This window comes from Salvelinus sp. IW2-2015, unplaced genomic scaffold (assembly GCF_002910315.2).
Source record: "Salvelinus sp. IW2-2015 unplaced genomic scaffold, ASM291031v2 Un_scaffold4662, whole genome shotgun sequence".
In the NCBI taxonomy this organism is placed as follows: domain Eukaryota; kingdom Metazoa; phylum Chordata; class Actinopteri; order Salmoniformes; family Salmonidae; genus Salvelinus; species Salvelinus sp. IW2-2015.
In genome coordinates, this window is record NW_019945931.1 from 2,872 (window position 1) to 20,648 (window position 17,777).

Below are 17,777 nucleotides of genomic sequence, written 5' to 3' on the forward strand. Positions count from 1 at the left end.
AATGTGCTTTTCAAACCAACAGTACATGTAACTACAGTATTATGCCTTGATCACACCAATAGTGTCATTGCTCAAAATAGTATGCGGCATCATCTGGATATGTGTGCAACAAAAGTTCAACATTCACCTTCTGCTACCATGTCTGTCAAGCTGTCTACGCATACAGTTTGACACATACGTTCGATAAATCCAACGTATGCACCACACAGAACGCACTGCAAATGCCTCTGCAACGCAATGCTGCAAGGCAAATGCAGCATTACATTGGACATGAATGTACTTCTGGTGTACCAAAATGCAATGATGCTGTCCGTGTGATTGAGGCGTTAGTCAGTCATAGTAGGCCTGATGTATGTGTGGCAGGACAAGCAAATACATTGTTTTTTTTTAAGGCCCAGTGCAGTCAAAATTTTGATTTTCCGGTTTTATATATATTTCTACAGTATGAGGTTGGAATAATACTGTGAATTTTTAGAAATTATGATAATGCCTTATTAGTGTAAAAGCTGTTTGAAAACACTGACTGAAATGTCAGCCTGTTTTGGTGGGATGGAGTTTTGGCCTTCCAAATAGCATGGACCATAACGTTGGATGCCAACCTCGGGAAAAACCCACCTAAGAAGAAAGACATCGATTTTGTCCATTGAGGAAGAGGATGGCAGCCACAGAGAAATACCTGGGTTTGCAAGGTTTTACTGCAGAACATTTGCAGGGGGTGTTGATTGGTAGTGCTCTGTCCCCCCAGACCATAGTAGGATTAGATAGGGTAAATAATGGAATACGGTGGTGTTTTTTATTTAAAAAAATGAGGGCTAATGGTTGGCGGGATCATTTTTCCTTTCCCCCAATTGTATAATACTATATCACAAATAACTTAATGTTGGTAGGCTGTGAATAGCCTCACACTCCAATACAGTAGGTGACAGTGCATGCACCTGAAATCGGATGCGATCCGCCAAAACAATCCCAAAGAAGAAGAAGAATTATGAAGCGGCACTTCTGCTCTACCATGCAAACACTGTTCTCACTTCCTTTTCAGTTTTAGGTCTCCGGTTGTGCTGATCTGCTATGCGTGGGCTTCAGCGAAAATAAGTTAACTTGTTAGCTAACTTGCCCCTTGAGGGATAATTGTTGCATCCAAAATCTCCAACTCGCATAACCAAATTGCACAGAAATATTTAGGACATGCCGAACATCGTGCTTTTCAGCGGGAGCTCCCACCAAGACCTGTCACAAAAAGTGGCTGATCGCCTCGGACTGGAATTGGGGAAAGTGATAACGAAGAAATTCTCCAACCAAGAAACATGGTAGGTTTATTTTTTTAACGCATTTATCGTCTGCCTTTAGATAAGTGCATGATTAGCTAACTTATCAGCTGCGTTAGCTTGCTAGGCTAGCTCAGCTATCTGGTGCTGGACGTTAACTTACTGCACCCTGGGTCATGCATGCACATGTGCGCAGGAGTAACTTAGTACGTTATGTTTGCCAGCTATGCTAACGAGACTGAATAACGTTAGCTTGTTGCCGTTATTACATCAACACCTAAATTGGCTAGTTATGTAATCCCATGGTCACGCGTGCTGGTGTTCATTGTTGAGTCGTAACTTTGCAAGATACTCCATGCTAGCTAGTTTGCGGAAAGACTCACGTGACTTAATAATAGCCAACATAGTTCGGGTAAAAAGAACCAACTACTGTAGCAACAGAGAACGAGGCCACGTTCAGTAGGCAAACGTCTTGAAACGTTGCAGATAAAGTGTAATGAAAAGAGAATGAAGAGTTATAACTGCAGGTAGCCTAGTGGGTAAGAGGGTTGGGCCAGTAACCAAAAACCCGCCGGTTTGAACCCCCTGCACCGACTAGGTGAAAAATCGGTCGATGTTCCCTAATTGTACCAGTAAGTCGAACTGATAACATATATTTTTATTTTACATTTTTTCATTTATACATGTTTTTTATCCAAATTGTTCCGATAATTATTTGCCCTGCTGCCACCCCAGGTTCCATCTCTGCCTAAATAATGTCATGCACTTAAACCTAATTGCACCTGTAATTCGCTCTTATACAGAGCCTCAGCTAAAATGACTCGAATGTCAAATATATATACATGCATCATTTCCTCATCTGAATTGTTCCTATATTTCTTTTGCCATGCTGCCACTCCTGGTTCCATTTTAGCCTAAATTATGTCATGCACGTAATCTAGGTTCATTTCCAGCAAGTAAACAAGCTGACCTAGTTGTTCAGTAGAGATGGTAACTACAAAATCAACCTGCACTGGTGCTTGTAGACTTTACAATACTCGCAATGGGTGTGAGTGAGTTCACTGCACTGCCCCATGAACCAAGGTGAGCTACGGTCTCCTATTGATTTTTAGCCTAGCTTCATTACTGTTCCCCTATGTGCAATCGTGGGTCTTTGTCAGCTATATTAATACAATTATCTACTTTAGAATTTGTGGATGCTTTTGGATAAAGTTCGGTCTGATAGTGAGTACAAGGACACAGATAAATAAGATATTATTGTGGGATGTCCTCCTTGCAAGGATGAAAAGTGGGAGCAAGGAGATAGTATTAACTAGATGATCACTGCAGATGATATAGTCTTATACTCAGCTGGCCCCTCCCTGGATTTTGTGTTAAATGCTCAACAACAAAGCTTTCTCTGCCCTTAACCTTGTTCTGAACACCTCCAAAACAAAGGTCATGAGACATGCCCCCCTCAGAGAGACACAGCTTAATGTGAGCCCTCACATCTTTCAACATGTTTTTTTATTTATTTACAAAAGGATAGATTTGGAGTTGGATTTTTCGGCAGGTACATATCCAGGATGCTACTCTCCACAGCATGGCCTTTGCTCCAAATCAAAACTCCTAACCTACAACCTAATTTTGACCAAAAATAACCGGATAGATTACTGCTTCCAATGTTTTCTATTTCCAAGTTATATGGAGGGTGCTCTAGCAAATAAAGAACAGAGACCTGAGGACACCATCCAACCTGGAACTGCGCTCCCAGGTGTGAAAGGACAGACCAGATACAAATTCAATTAGCTCTAAGGTGTGACGTGAAAGGGCTTTTGGCCCAATAAATGTCAGGAGTCTTTGAAGCGTCCTCTGAAGCACCCTCCTGCTGTTCAGACCATTCACTGGCATTCTCTACAAGAAATCTGCCTCCAGAAAGAAAAGCTTATTCCAAGTGGGTATGACACCTACTCCCATTGCCTGCTGCACTGCTGCTTGGATTCCACCTGGTGATCTGCTCACCCTCTGGTCTGTCTCCCCCTGTCTGGTACAGGTACCTCCCCCACACTCACCCCTTTCTCCCGAGCTTTCGCTCGCCTCCAGCACACACACACTGTTTGGGCGAGTGACTCTGAACTGGCTACCCCCTCGTTATATTTTTTATAAATTCTTGTGCATTTTGCTATTTGCCTCATGACTCATGCGTACTTTGTTGACTACAGACTTTCTTTACCCAACCGTGGGACAGACTGTTTGTTCCCGCGCTTGGGACTCTGACTCTATTGGTTCCACTGACTTTTGGCCTCCCATCCTATTCTAACCACCTCTCGCCTGCTTTGTATTCATGTTACCTGATAGAATTGCTGTACAATATGATCTTGTTGCCATCTGATGCACATTCAGATGTCATAAATCAGCACTGCAGAGCTCTCCCTGTCCTCTGCCGTGCCTTGATTGTATTACTGTTGATGATATCTGGAAACGTGCGTGTACACCCTGGCCCATCTAATGTTGCTAGCCCCAGTTCTGACTTGTGCTCTGATATTTGCTTCACTGGTTTCTGCTCTCGTAAAAGCCTGGGTTTTCTGCATGTTAACACAAGAAGCTCATTACCTAAAATGGATCATTTGAAAGTGTGGGTTCACAGATCCAATCCAGATGTGTTGGTCATTACTGAGACGTGGTTAAACTTGACCCCAAAAAAGCATCTGGGTCAGATGGTTTAGACCCTTTCTTCTTTAAGGTTGCTGCCCCTATCATCGCCAAGCCTATCTCTGACCTGTTTAACCTGTCTCTCCTTTCTGGGGAGGTTCTCATTGCTTGGAAGGCAGCCACAGTTCGTCCTTTATTTAAAGGGGGAGATCAAATGTATTTATATAGCCCTTCTTACATCAGCTGATGTCACAGTGCTGTACAGAAACCGAGCCTAAAACCCCAAACAGCAAGCAATGCAGGTGTAGAAGCACGGTGGCTAGGAAAAACTCCCTAGAAAGGCCGAAACCTAGAGGAACCGGGCTATGAGGGGTGGCCAGTCCTCTTCTGGCTGTGCCGGGTGGAGATTATAACAGAACATGGCCAAGATGTTCAAATGTTCATAAATGACCAGCATGGTCAAATAATAATAATAATCACAGTAGTTGTTGAGGGTGCAACAAGTCAGCACCTCAGGAGTAAATGTCAGTTGGCTTTTCATAGCCGATCATTAAGAGTATCTCTACTGCTCCTGCTGTCTCTGGAGTTGAAAACAGCAGGTCTGGGACAGGTAGCACGTCCGGTGAACAGGTCAGGGTTCCATAGCCGCAGACAGAACAGTTGAAACTGGAGCAGCCGCACGGCCACGTGGACTGGGTACAGCAAGGAGTCATCATGCCAGGTAGTCCTGAGGCATGGTCCTAGGGCTCAGGTCCTCCGAGAGAGAGAGAAAGAAATAGAGAATTAGAGAGCATACTTAAATTCACACAGGACACCGGATAGGACAGGAGAAGTACTCCAGATATAAGACTGACCCTAGCCCCCTGACACATAAACTACTGCAGCATAAAGAGATCAAGCTGATCCTAACTGTTATAGGCCTATTTCTGTTTTGCCCTGTTTTTCAAAAGTGTTGGAAAAACTTGTCAATAATCAACTGACTTTATTGATGTCTATAGTTTTCTTTCGGGTATGCAATCTGGTTTCCACTCAGGTTATGGATGTCACTGCAACCTTAAAGGTCCTCAATGATGTCACCATTGCCCTTGATTCTAAGCAATATTGTGCTGCTATTTTTATTGATTTGTTCAAAGCTTTTGATACGGTAGACCATTCCATTCTCATGGGCCGGCTAAGCAGTATTGGTGTCTCTGAGGGGTCTTTGGCCTGGTTTACTAACTACCCCTCTGAGTGCCATGTATAATGTCAGAAAGTCTGCTGTTTCAGCCTCTGCCTGTCACCAAGGGAGTACCCAAAGACTCAATTCTAGGCCCCACGCTGTCATCCATTTACAGCAACAACATAGCTCAGGCAGTTGGAAGCTCTCTCATCCAATTATATGCAGATGATAGTCTTCTACTCAGCTGGCCCCTCCCCGGATGTTGTGTTAAATGTTCAACAACGCTTTCTTAGTGTTCAACAACGCTTTCTTAGTGTTCAACAAGCTTTCTCTACCCTTAACCTTGTTCTGAACACCTCCAAAACAAAGGTCATGTGGTTTGGCACGGAGAATGCCCCTCTTCCCACAGGTGTTATTACTACCTCTGAGGGTTTAGAGTTTGAGGTAGTCACCTCATGCCAAATCTTTTCAGTCTCCTGAGGGGGGATAGGTTTTGTCGTGCCCGCTTCATGACTGTCAAGGTGTGCTTGGACCATGTTAGTTTGTTGGTGATGTGGACACCAAGGAACTTGAAGCTCTTAACCTGCTCCACTGCAGCCCTGTCGATGAGAATGGGGGCGTGCTCAGTCCTCTTATTCCTGTAGTCTACAATCATCTCCTTTGTTTTGATCACGTTGAGGGAGAGGTTGTTTTCCTGGCACCATAAGGCCAGGTCTCTGATCTCTTCCTATAGGCTCTCGTTGTTGTCACTGATCAGGCCTACCACTGTTGTGTCATCAACAAATTTTAATGAAGGTGTTGTAGTCGTGCCTGGCTGTGCAGTCATGAGTGAACAGGGAGTACAGGAGGGGGCTGAGCATGCACCCCTGAGGGGCCCCTGTGTTGAGGATCAGCGTGGCGAATGTGTTGTTACCTACCCATACCACCTGGGGGTGGCCCGTCAGGAAGTTCAGGATCAATTTGCAGAGGGAGGTGTTTAGTCCCAGTGTCCTTAGCTTATTGATGGGCTGTGAGGGAACTATGGTGTTGAATGCTGAGCTGTAGTCAATGAATAGCATTTTCACGTAGGTGTTCCTTTTTGTCCAGGTGGGAAAGGGCAGTGTGGAGTGCAATGGACACTGCATTATCTGTGGATCTGTTGGAGCGGTATGCAAACTGGAGTGGGTCTAGGGTTTCTGGGATAATGGTGTTGATGTGAGCCATGACCAGCCTTTCAAAGCACTTCATGGCTACAGACGAGAGTGCTACGGGTCTGTAGTCATTTAGGCAGCTTACCTTAGTGTTCTTGGGCACAGGCACTATGGTGTTCTGCTTAAAACATGTTGGTATTACAGACTCGGACAGGGAGAGGTTGAAAATGTCAGTGAAGACACTTGCTAGTTGGTCAGCGCATGCTCGCGGTACAAGTCCTGGTAATCCGTCTGGCCCTGCGGCCTTGTGAATGTTGACCTGTTTAAAGGTCTTACTCACATCGGCTGTGGAGAGTGTGAGCAGTCTTCCGGGAACAGCTGGTGCTCTCATGCATGTTTCAGTGTTATTTGAAGCGAGCATAGAAGTAGTTTAGCTTGTCCGGTAGGCTCGTGTCACTGGGCAGCTCTTGCCTGTGCTTCCCTTTGTAGTCAGTAATGGTCGATCTTTATCTTGTATTGATGCTTTGCCTGTTTGGTTCGTTGGAGGGCATAGTGGGATTTCTTATAAGCTTCCAGGTTAGAGTTCTGCTCCTTGAAAGTGGCAGCTCTAGCCATTAGCTCTGTGCGGATGCTGCCTGTAATCCATGGCTTCTGGTTGGGGTATGTACGTACGGTCACTGTGGGGACGAAGTCATCGAAGCACTTATTGATGAAGCCAATGACCGATGTGGTGTACTCCTCAATGCCATTGGAGGAATCCCGGAACATGTTCCAATCTGTGCTAGCAAAACAGTGCTGTACCTAAATATCGGTTTCATCTGACAACTTTTTTTTATTGATCTAGTCACTGGTGCTTCTTGCTTTAATTTTAGCTTGTAAACAGGAATCAGGAGGATGGAATTATGGTCAGATTTGCCAAATGGAGGGTGAGGCAGAGCTTTGTATGCATCTGTGTGTGTAGTATAGGTGGTCCAGAGTTCTTTTCCCGCTGGTTGCACATTTAACATGCTGATAGAAATTTGGTACAACTGATTTAAGTTTCCCTGCATCAAAGCTGCATGCTAAGGTTAAATCTAGACATGGTTTCCTTTATCGTAATCGCTCCTCTTTCCCCCAGTTGCCAAACTAACCCTGATTCAGATCCAGATTCAGATTTATAGATCGACAGTTAAGGGTTCTCTCAAGCGGCTAGATGCTCTTTACCATACGGCCATCAGATTTGCCACCAATTCTCCTTATCGGACACATCACTGCACTCTATACTCTTCTGTAAACTGGTCATCTCTGTATACTTGTCGCATGACCCACGGGTTGATGCTTATATAGAACACCCTCTTAGGCCTCACTCCTCCCTATCTGAGATATCTACTGCAGCCCTCATCGTCCACATACAACACCCGTTCTGCCAGTCACATTCTGTTAAAGGTCCCTAAAGCGCGCACATCCCTGGGTTTCTCATCTTTTCAGTCTGCTGCAGCTTGCTACTGGAACGAGCTGCAAAAAACACTCAAACTGGACAGTTATCTCAATCTCTTCATTCAAAGACTCAATCATGGACACTCTTACTGACAGTTGTGGCTGCTTTGCATGATGTATTGTTGTCTCTACCTTCTTGCCGTCTGTGCAGTTGTCTGTGCCCAATGTCTGTACTATGTTTTGTGTTGCAACCATGCTGTGTTGTCGTGTTGCTGCCATGCTATGTTGTTTTAGGTCTCTTTATGTAGAGGTGTGGTGTTTCTCTTGTCGTGATGTGTGTGTTGTCCTATTTTAATCCCGGCCCCTGTCCCCGCAGGAGGCTGTCATTGTAAATAAGAATTTGTTCTTAACTTCTCTAGGATAGGGGGAAGCATTTTCACTTTTAGATAACTAGCGTGCCCAATTTCAACTTCCTTCTACTCATCCCCAGAATATAAGATATGCATATTATTAGTAGATATGGATAGAAAACACTCTGAAGGTTCTAAAACTGTTTGAATCATGTCTGTGAGTATAACAGAACTTATGTAGCAGGCAAAACCCAGAGGATTAACCATTCAGATCTTTGGGGGGGGGATCACTGTCCAATGACTTTTCATTGGGATACTCGATTTCTAAGGGACTTGTTTGCAGTTCCTACCGCTTCCACTGGATGTCACCAGTCTTTGGAAATTGGTTGAGGTTATTCCTTTGTCCAATTCCTTTGTCCAATGAAGGAGTACGGCCATCTTGAATCAGTGTAATGTTATGTGTACTGTTTGAGAGTTGCGCAAGACTAGAAAAGTAGCGTTAGTTTGTCCTCCTATATTCAAAACAGATAGACCCGTCTTCAATTTGATCGATTATTAACGTTTAAAAATAACTAAAGTTGTATTACAAAAGTAGTTTGAAATGTTTTGGCAAAGTTTACACGTAACTTTTGAGATATTTTGTAGTGACGTTGCGCAAATTGGAAGCTGTTTTTTTCTGGATCAAGCGCGCCAAATAAATGGACATTTTGGATATATATGGACGGAATTAATTGAACAAAAGGACCATTTGTGATGTTTATGGGGCATATTGGAGTGCCAACAAAAGAAGCTCGTCAAAGGTCAGGCATGATTTTATATTATATTTCTGCATTTTGCGCCTGCAGGGTTGAAATATGCTACACTCTTTGTTTACTGTTGTGCTATCATCAGATAATAGAATCTTATGCTTTCGCCGAAAAGCCTTTTTGAAATCTGACATGTTAACTGGATTCACAACGAGTGTAGCTTTAATTTGGTATCTTACATGTGTGATTTAATGAAAGTTTGATTTTTATATCATTTTATTTGAATTTGGCGCTCTGCATTTTCCCTGGCTTTTGGCCAAGTGGGACGCAATCGTTAACTGACTTGCCTAGTTAAATAAAAAGTATGAAACACACCTAGAGTCTCACTGCTGATAGGTACTTATCACAGTTGGAGGCCGTTCCTTCTCTTGCAAGAACAAAAGCGGAACCTCTAGTGACGAACCTACTGATTCTACTTGTAGAATCGCAATGCTCGTCAGTGGCCCTCAATTTGACTTTGAGCCAATCAGAGAGCACAAACCCCAGTGTGGGGGAGCTAACAAAAAAGAAAAAATGGGGGCATTTTCTCATGTACATCCATGTATTGTGTAACATGATGAACATGCTGAAGTCCTAGCATGTCCTAGCATGCAACTAGGCCACGGGGATGGCACATTCAGACTGCACAAGCAAAGGAGCCTAATTGTAGCTTAAGACTTATCTACCGGACCACACAGTTAATACTTGATACTTTTCTTAGGCCAACTTAAGACAACATTTTTTTTAAGTTTGCAGTATGGCAGCATTTAGTTGTAGTAATGGATTGATGCCAAAAAAGAAAGTGGGATGTTAAGTCTGCAAACAGCGGTTTTATTTAACTAGGCAAGTCAGTTAACCTTTCTAGGACACACGTTCCGCTAGCGGAACCCCTCGACAACATTCCGCTGAAAAGGCAGCGCGGGAAATTCAAAGATTTTTTAAAAAATATATGTAACTTTCACACACTAACACGTCCAATACAGCAAATGAAAGATAAACATCTTGTTAATCTACCCATCGTGTCCGATTTTAAAATAAAAAATGCTTTACAGCGAAAACACAACATATGATTATGTTAGATCACCGCCAAGTCCAAAAAAACACAGCCATTTCCCCAGCCAAAGATAGGAGTCACAAAAAGCAGAAATAGAGAGAAAATGAATCACTAATCTTTGATCTTCATCAGATGACACTCATAGGACATCATGTTACACAATACATGTATGTTTTGTTCAATAATGTGCATATTTATATCCAAAAATCTCAGTTTACATTAGCACCATGTTTAGAAATGCCTCCAAAATATCCGGAAAAATTGAAGAGCCACAACAAATAACAAAAATACTCATCATAAACTTTGAAAGATAAATGTTTTACATAGAATTAAAGATACACTTGTTCTTAATGCAACCGCTGTCAGATTTCAAAAACTTAACGGAAAAAGCAAACCATGCAATAATCTGAGACGGCGCTCGGATAGAAACAACATTTCTCCGCCATGTTGGAGTCAACAAATACGAATAGGACTAATAAGTCATAGGACTTCATCTTACACAATACATGTATGTTTTGTTCGGTAAAGTTCATATTTATATCCAAAAATCGGAGTTTACATTGGCGCGTTCAGTAGTTCCAAAACATCCGGTGATTTTGCAGCGAGCCACATCAATTTACAAAAATAGTCATCATAAATGTTGATAAATACAAGTGTTATACATGGAATTTTAGATCCACTTGTCCTTAATGCAACCGCTGTGTCAGATTTCAAAAAGAAAACCATGCAATAATCTGAGTACAGCGCTCAGACGACAAATCAACCCAAAGACATATCCGCCATGTTGGAGTCAACAGAAGTCAGAAATAGCATTATAAATATTCACTTTGATGATATTCATCAGGATGCACTCCCAGGAATCCCAGTTCCACAAATGTTTGTTTTGTTCGATAATGTCCATAATTTATGTCCAAATTCCTCCTTGTTGTTCGCGCGTTCAGTACACAATCTAAACTCACGACGCGCGTGCAAGTCCAGCGGAAAGTACGGACAAAGTCCAAAAAGTTATAATACAGTCCGTAGAAACATGTCAAACGAAGTATAGAATCAATCTTTAGGATGTTTTTAACATAAATCTTCAATAATGTTCCAACCGGAGAATTCCTTTGTCTTCAGAAATGCAATGGAACTCAAGCTAACTCTCACATGAACGCGCATGGTCAGCTCGTGGCACTCTGGGAGAGACCTTAATCAATCCCCTCTCATTCGCCCCCATTTCACAGTTGAAGCACATCTAGTGGAAGCCTTAGGAAGTGCAACATGACCCCATTTCCACTATCTTGGATAAGCAAGAGTTGTAAACCTGCAAACCTCAGATTTCCCACTTCCTGGTTGGATTTTTTCTCTCAGGTTTTTGCCTGCCATATGCGTTCTGTTATACTCAGACATCATTCAAACCGTTTTAGAAACTTCAGTGTTTTCTATCCAAATCTACTAATTATATGCATATCCTAGGATCTGGGCCTGAGTAGCAGGCAGTTTACTCTGGGCACGCTTTTCATCCGGATGTGAAAATACTGCCCCCTACCCAAGAGAGGTTAATAAATGTCCATGGCGAGAAGATTCTGATCAGCCTTCTCCGTCATGGTATACGAGCTATAGGCCTAGCGTGGAGTGATAAGAGCAGGATGAGGATGATCTTCTCTACCTCCGTGTGGAGATGAGAGGTTCCGTGGTGGTAAGAGTTATCCTTTTCCTTAAGATGACACTAAATAATGCTGCTTCTTCTCTTTGTCAGCGTGGAGATCGGGGAGAGCGTGCGCGGCGAGGACGTCTACATTGTGCAAAGCGGCTGCGGCGAGATCAACGACAACCTGATGGAGCTGCTGATCATGATCAATGCGTGTAAGATCGCCTCGTCGTCCCGCGTCACCGCCGTCATCCCCTGCTTCCCCTACGCCCGGCAGGACAAAAAAGACAAGGTACGCCTGCTTGCCGGGCTGCTCGCAGGCCCAAAGAAGTCTACTACAATGATTCCCCATGTGTGGTGTCAAGTATGTAGTGCAAAACGTAGCATATATACAGTACCAGTCAAAAGTTTGGACACACCTACTCATGCAAGGGTTTTTCTACATGTTATACTATTTTCTACATTGTAGAATAATAGTGAAGACATCAAAACTATGAAATAACACATGGAATCATGTAGTAACCAAGAAAGTGTTTGAGGTTCTTCAAAGTAGCCACCCTTTGCCTTGATGACAGGTTTGCACGCTCTTGGCATTCTCTCAACCTGCTTTATGTGGTCACCTGGAATGCATTTCAATTAACAGGTGTGCCTTGTTAAAAGTTAATTGGTGGAATTTCTTCTTCATGCGTTGTTGTGACACGGTAGGGGTGGTATACAGGCGATAGCCCTATTTGGTAAAAGACCGAGTCCATATTATGGCAATAACATCTCAAATACACAGAGAGAAATGACAGTCCATCATTACTTTGACTGACCTTCATGTCTTAATCTGGAAAATTTCAAGAACCTTGACAGTTTCTTCAAGTGCAGTCGCAAAAACCATCAAGCGCTATAATGAAACTGGCTCTCATGAGGACCGCCACAGGAAAGGAAGACCTGAAGTTATCTCTGCTGCAGAGGATAAGTTAATTTGAGTTACCAGCCTTAGAAATTGCAGCCCAAATAAAAGCTTCAGAGTTCAAGTAACACAGATCTCAACATCAACTGTTCAGAGGAGACTGTGTGAATCAGGCCTTCGTGGTCAAATTGCTGTAAAGAAACCACTACTAAAGGACACCAATAAGAAGAGACTTGCTTGGGCCAAGAAACACAAGCAATGGACATTAGACCGGTGGAAATCTATCCTTTGGTCTGATGAGTCCAAATTTTAGATTTTTGGTTCCTGCCACTGTCTTTGAGACGCAGAGTATGTGAACAGATCTCTGCATGTGTTCCCACCGTGACGCATGGAGGAGGTGTGATGGTGTGTGGAGGCTTTGCTGGTGACACTTGATTTATTTAGAATTCAAGGCACACTTAACCAGACTGGCTATCACAGCATTCGGCAGTGATACGCCATCCCATCTGGTTTGCGCTTAGTGGGGCTATCGTTTGTTTTTCAACAGGACAATGACCCAACACACCTCCAGGCTGTATAAGGGATATTTGATCAAGAAGGAGAGTACAGGAGCGCTACATCAGATGAGCTGACCTCCACAATCACCCGACCTCAACCCAATTGAGATGGTTTAGGATGAGTTGGACCGCAGAGTGAAGGAAAAGCAGCCAACAAGTGCTCAGCATATGTGGCAACTCCTTCAAGACTGTTGGAAAAGCATTCCAGGTCAAGCTGGTTGATAGAATGTTTAGTGTGCAAAGCTGTCAAGGCAAGAGTGGTTACTTTGAAGTATCTCTGAATTTGTTTTACACTTTATTGATTACTATATGATTCAATGTGTTATTTCATAGTTTTGATGTCTTCACTATTATTCTAAAATGTAGAAAATGGTAAAAAAAAAAAAAAAAAGGAAAACCCTTGCATGAGTAGTTGTGTCCAAACTTTAGACTGGTACTGTGTATATAAACACGCACACATCTCCTCCTATTGAATGTTTTCCCCAGACAGAGTTGATTGGCATGTCATCCAATAACTTCTGTGTTATTACACAAACGTACGAAAAATACAGCCTCAACCAAATATAGCTATAGGTTTGAATTAGAGCATGGTTCATCACCATCACAATTAGGCCAAATTCTCGTTCAGTTATGTAAATGTTACTTAACTGAAAGGTGACGTCAGGCTTTCCAAGAGGGGAGAAAAGGTTCAGACCACCGCTTATCTGGTAAATGATTCACATACTGTTCCAGTTAAAGTAACAAACAAGTTTCCTCGTGTAGCAACCCGCAGGTGTTCTGAGGCCTAACCTATATTCCACGTTTTCTCCCTCTTTATCTACCCAAAGACAGTAACTGGTGCTTGATACACTATCATGAGACCATAAGCACGAGATCTCTGTTTTGGAGCATATTTAACCTTTATTCAACTAGGCAAGTCCGTTGAGAACAAATTCTTATTTACAATGACTGCCTACTCCGGACGACGCCGGGGCAATTGTGCGCCGCCCTATGGGACTCCCAATCATGGCCGGATATGATACAGCCTGGATTTGAACCAGGTACTATAATGGCGCCTATTGCACTGCGATGCAGTGCCGTAGACCCCTGCGTTACTCGGGAGCCCTATTATGTTTTGTAACAAGAAGGTGTAACATGCCAGACCTCAAAGGCCCCTCTAACGTAGTGGCATACTGTAGCCCAGTGTCTCCCTGCTCCAGTCCTCCAGTGTACCCCCAACAGCACCATTTTGTTGTAGCACCGGGCTGACTTACCTGATTTAAGGTCATGTCTAGCAGTGATCTTGCTATGTCAAATTGACGTCATAACTTGCATATTCGAGGTCATGTTGGAGAATCTTTGCAATTTGGCTAACCCTTTGCCTAACCTTCATTTAATGTTCCTAACCTGCTTTGAAAAGGTCACTTCTGATATTAGAAGTCTAGCCAAAACCCAGATTCAACTCATTCGGGCTTGATAATTAGTCGACAAGTTGCATCAGGTGTACTTGTCTGAGCCTACAACAAAAATGTGTGCTGTGGGGGTTACTAGAGGTCTGGAGTTGGGAAATCCATCTGTAGCCTATACAAACACTCGGAACTACAGGTTCTAGAACAGGACATTACAGATTTCCAACAGTCTACTTATGTTTCTAAATCAAAGTTTAATACAAGAAGGATTTAGACGGGGTATGTTTGCTTATACCAAATGGTGGCTGTTTAATTCCACATGTTGGCCTATCACTTGTCTTTTCCCCGAGGCATGTTAAATCAACACATGGCACTGTGGAATGTGACCTAGTACAAAATAGATGTTGAAACAAGCGTCCTGCCAGAGTTGAACTTGTTGTGTGTGTAAATAAAGTAACCTGTGGGTTGAAGTGAGTTGTGATTTGTCCCCTGAAACCAGAATCTCTACGGTCACCTTGTGCTGCTATTTTGCTACAGAGGGCTGTGTGCATTAACCACAGAAGACCGAGATGTCTGTGTTGGAACACGCGACAACCTGTAGCCAATCACCATCTGTTGTCCGTCGCCTAACCTGAATTGTGTTCCTTGTGGAGGAGCAGACGATTTAGACTTCACTAGTTATTTAAATCCATGTAATACAGTAAAATGCCAACAATTGTTGTCACACTGAATAATGAAATTGTGTGCTTCATTTGAAAGAGCCTGTAACTCCCTCTGTGTCCCAGAGTCGTGCTCCGATCTCAGCCAAGCTGGTGGCCAACATGCTGTCTGTAGCCGGCGCCGACCACATCATCACTATGGACCTCCACGCCTCGCAGATCCAGGTAGGCAGCGTCCAACACATCACAGCAATGCAATTGCAGGGTGCAGTTTCCCCTGTCGATTTAAATTAGGTTATATTGAATTGAAACGAGTAGTAGTAGTTAATCAATTTTAGTTTCATCCCAAGTTATTGCAGTGAAGTCTGAAGTACTCTCTGTTTTTGCTCAATATTAGGCTAATCGAAGAGGCAGTATATTATCATGGAAAATGTTTAACTTTTTCTGATCTCTCCGTAGGGATTCTTCGACATCGCCGTGGACAACCTGTATGCAGAGCCCGCGGTCCTCCAGTGGATCCGGGAGAACATTCCAGAGTGGAAGAACAGCTGCATTGTGTCCCCTGACGCTGGAGGAGCCAAACGGTAATAACCAATTCCATGTGGCAGGGTCACATGAACCAGATACGGCTGGTCCTGAGGTCTTCAACAATGTGGAAAAGCTATGGGGAAAGTCAGAAATGTTTGGACCCGTTCATCTCTCCCTTGCGTTGAACCCTTTTCATTGGGTGTTTCTTTGTACTTGTCCGTCTTCGAGATGACTTATGCTCGACTTCTGGAGGTCATGCGAATGCGGTGCTATTTCAGCTGAGCGCTGACATGCATATCTCATATTTCTTATCTCTTTGTTTTAATTTCCTGTATCCAGAGTGACCTCCATCGCTGACCGCCTGAATGTGGAGTTTGCCCTCATCCACAAAGAGAGGAAGAAGGCCAACGAGGTGGACCGCATGGTCCTGGTCGGAGACGTGAAGGACCGCGTGGCCATCCTGGTCGACGACATGGCCGACACCTGCGGTACCATCTGCAAAGCTGCTGAGAAGTGAGTCACAGCAACCACACACACGTACACTCACACAGCTCCTAATACCCCCAAAGTTATTCTACCATGGCCATTGCTCTAGGTTATTTGTGTTTGCTTGTGGTGTCAATAAAAGTCAGTATTTATAGATGGTTGCTTAGTAGGCTCATCTGTTGAGCATCTGATCTCAAATCACAGTATGGTTAATTGACCTGAACCATTGTATCAAACCTAATGAGAGAGATTGTGTAGAGAGAAGTGATGTGGGGATTCAAAATCAACTCTGGGTTTTTTTTCTGCATCAAATGGGGACTTGGCCATGGCCAACGGTACAGTTGCTGACCTAAACATGTAGGGCCCTCCTGTTTGCTGCAGTGACAAAATGTAGCTGTTTTAAAGCACGTTTTCTGCTATTTTTACTTTACTGTTTGGACATGGGTAGCCCAAGGGGGGAATAAAATTAAAAAGCCTGTAAGTCATTGTCGTTTGTTCCAGTCTCAACCATAGCTCCCGTTTCACGGTCTCTGATAATCCTCAACCTTTCACTCTTCTATTTGATGCTTGTGCATATTTAATTTTTCTACTGTGCTCCTATGCATTATTTCAAACAGTTTACATATTACTGTCACTTTTTTTTTATTTTATTACACAACTCATATCTCTCTTTCTAGATTGATTGATGCCGGTGCGATCAAGGTCTACGCTATCCTCACACACGGCATATTTTCCGGTCCGGCCATCGCGCGCATCAACGACGCTCCCTTCGAGGCCGTGGTGGTCACCAACACCATCCCTCAGGAGGAGAAGATGAAGTCTTGCCCAAAGATACAGGTACCCCCAGTCCAGAAAGGCACTTCCTGTTTTCTCACATGTCCTTCTACCTTTTAGCCAATGAGGAATCCATTTGTTGATACATGCAGCATTTTGCCTCTCCCATGTCTTGAAGCATCTGTAGCTTGCTGCTGTTGTTAAAGCTAACCATTCCAACCAGGATTGATTGGCTGCCCTATAGGTTACCTGACCTGAGGCACTGTTTGATGGCGGTCTGCCATAGAGATGTATATGATGTTGTATTTCTGTGGTCTCCACCAGATCATAGATATTGCCATGATCCTGGCTGAGGCGATCAGGAGAACCCACAATGGCGAGTCGGTGTCCTACCTCTTCAGCCACGTGCCCTTATAAAGGATGGTCACAAGGAAGAGGTCACAATTGCCAATTTAGGCCGTTTCTCTCCTCATGGTCCAATCAGCTCGCACCTTCAGTGGCCACGTCCTCCCGGAAGTCCTTAAACCCTGACGGTTTGGGCCAATTATACGTGACTGATTCCTAAAGGCCACGCCCACTTTCCCAGCTCCGTTCCGTATGGAGACCCAAGAAAGAGAATCACCTCTTTGAGACCAGCAAGTTTCTATTTATGCATATTGCCATGTTAAGATTTCCTTATTGTGTTTGTTTTCAATATCATGCTTTGCCAGCCTTGCCAGTCAAGGGATCTGGCTGTCATTTTAACCAAAGGTCCATTGCCTAACAATGTTCCTGTTTGTTGTACCTCATTTTCTGTCTGTTTCACTATAAATGAAATCATTCCTTTGTGTGATGTCACTTCTTGAGTTCTGACTGTTCTAACCAGCTCCGTGGGGAATCTGCAACGCTGCTGGTTTTAGAGGCACATTTGTTTCCTCAATACACGCCGATTACGAAATACCAGGGTCCTATTCACTAGACTCAAAACGGTAGCAAACTGGGAGGAACTATTTTTACTATATTTTGCTCTAGTGTGTGGTAATCAATGCCACCCAGGGTTGTTTAGTCATCAACAGCTGATTTTTTAA

General features: G+C 43.4%; 1 protein-coding gene across 1 annotated transcript; it reads left to right on the plus strand.

Moving 5' to 3' along the window:
• The first annotated feature begins 992 nt into the window (after positions 1-992).
• LOC112077534 (ribose-phosphate pyrophosphokinase 2) lies at positions 993-17,537 on the plus strand. The gene is made up of 7 exons (XM_024144034.2): positions 993-1,307; positions 11,529-11,712; positions 15,049-15,147; positions 15,382-15,506; positions 15,790-15,963; positions 16,614-16,773; positions 17,035-17,537. The coding sequence occupies exons 1-7, from the start codon at positions 1,186-1,188 to the stop codon at positions 17,125-17,127; spliced, it is 957 nt and encodes a 318-aa protein (XP_023999802.1). The 5' UTR covers positions 993-1,185; the 3' UTR covers positions 17,128-17,537.
• The last annotated feature ends 240 nt before the right edge of the window (positions 17,538-17,777 follow it).

Coding starts and splice junctions, on each gene's coding strand:
- LOC112077534 (XM_024144034.2), top strand. CDS start 1,186: ATGCCGAACATCGTGCTTTTCAGCGGGAGCTCCCACCAAGACCTGTCA. Junction 15,148..15,381: donor TCCACGCCTCGCAGATCCAG/GTAGGCAGCGTC, acceptor ATCTCTCCGTAG/GGATTCTTCGACATCGCCGT. Junction 15,964..16,613: donor ATCTGCAAAGCTGCTGAGAA/GTGAGTCACAGC, acceptor CTCTCTTTCTAG/ATTGATTGATGCCGGTGCGA.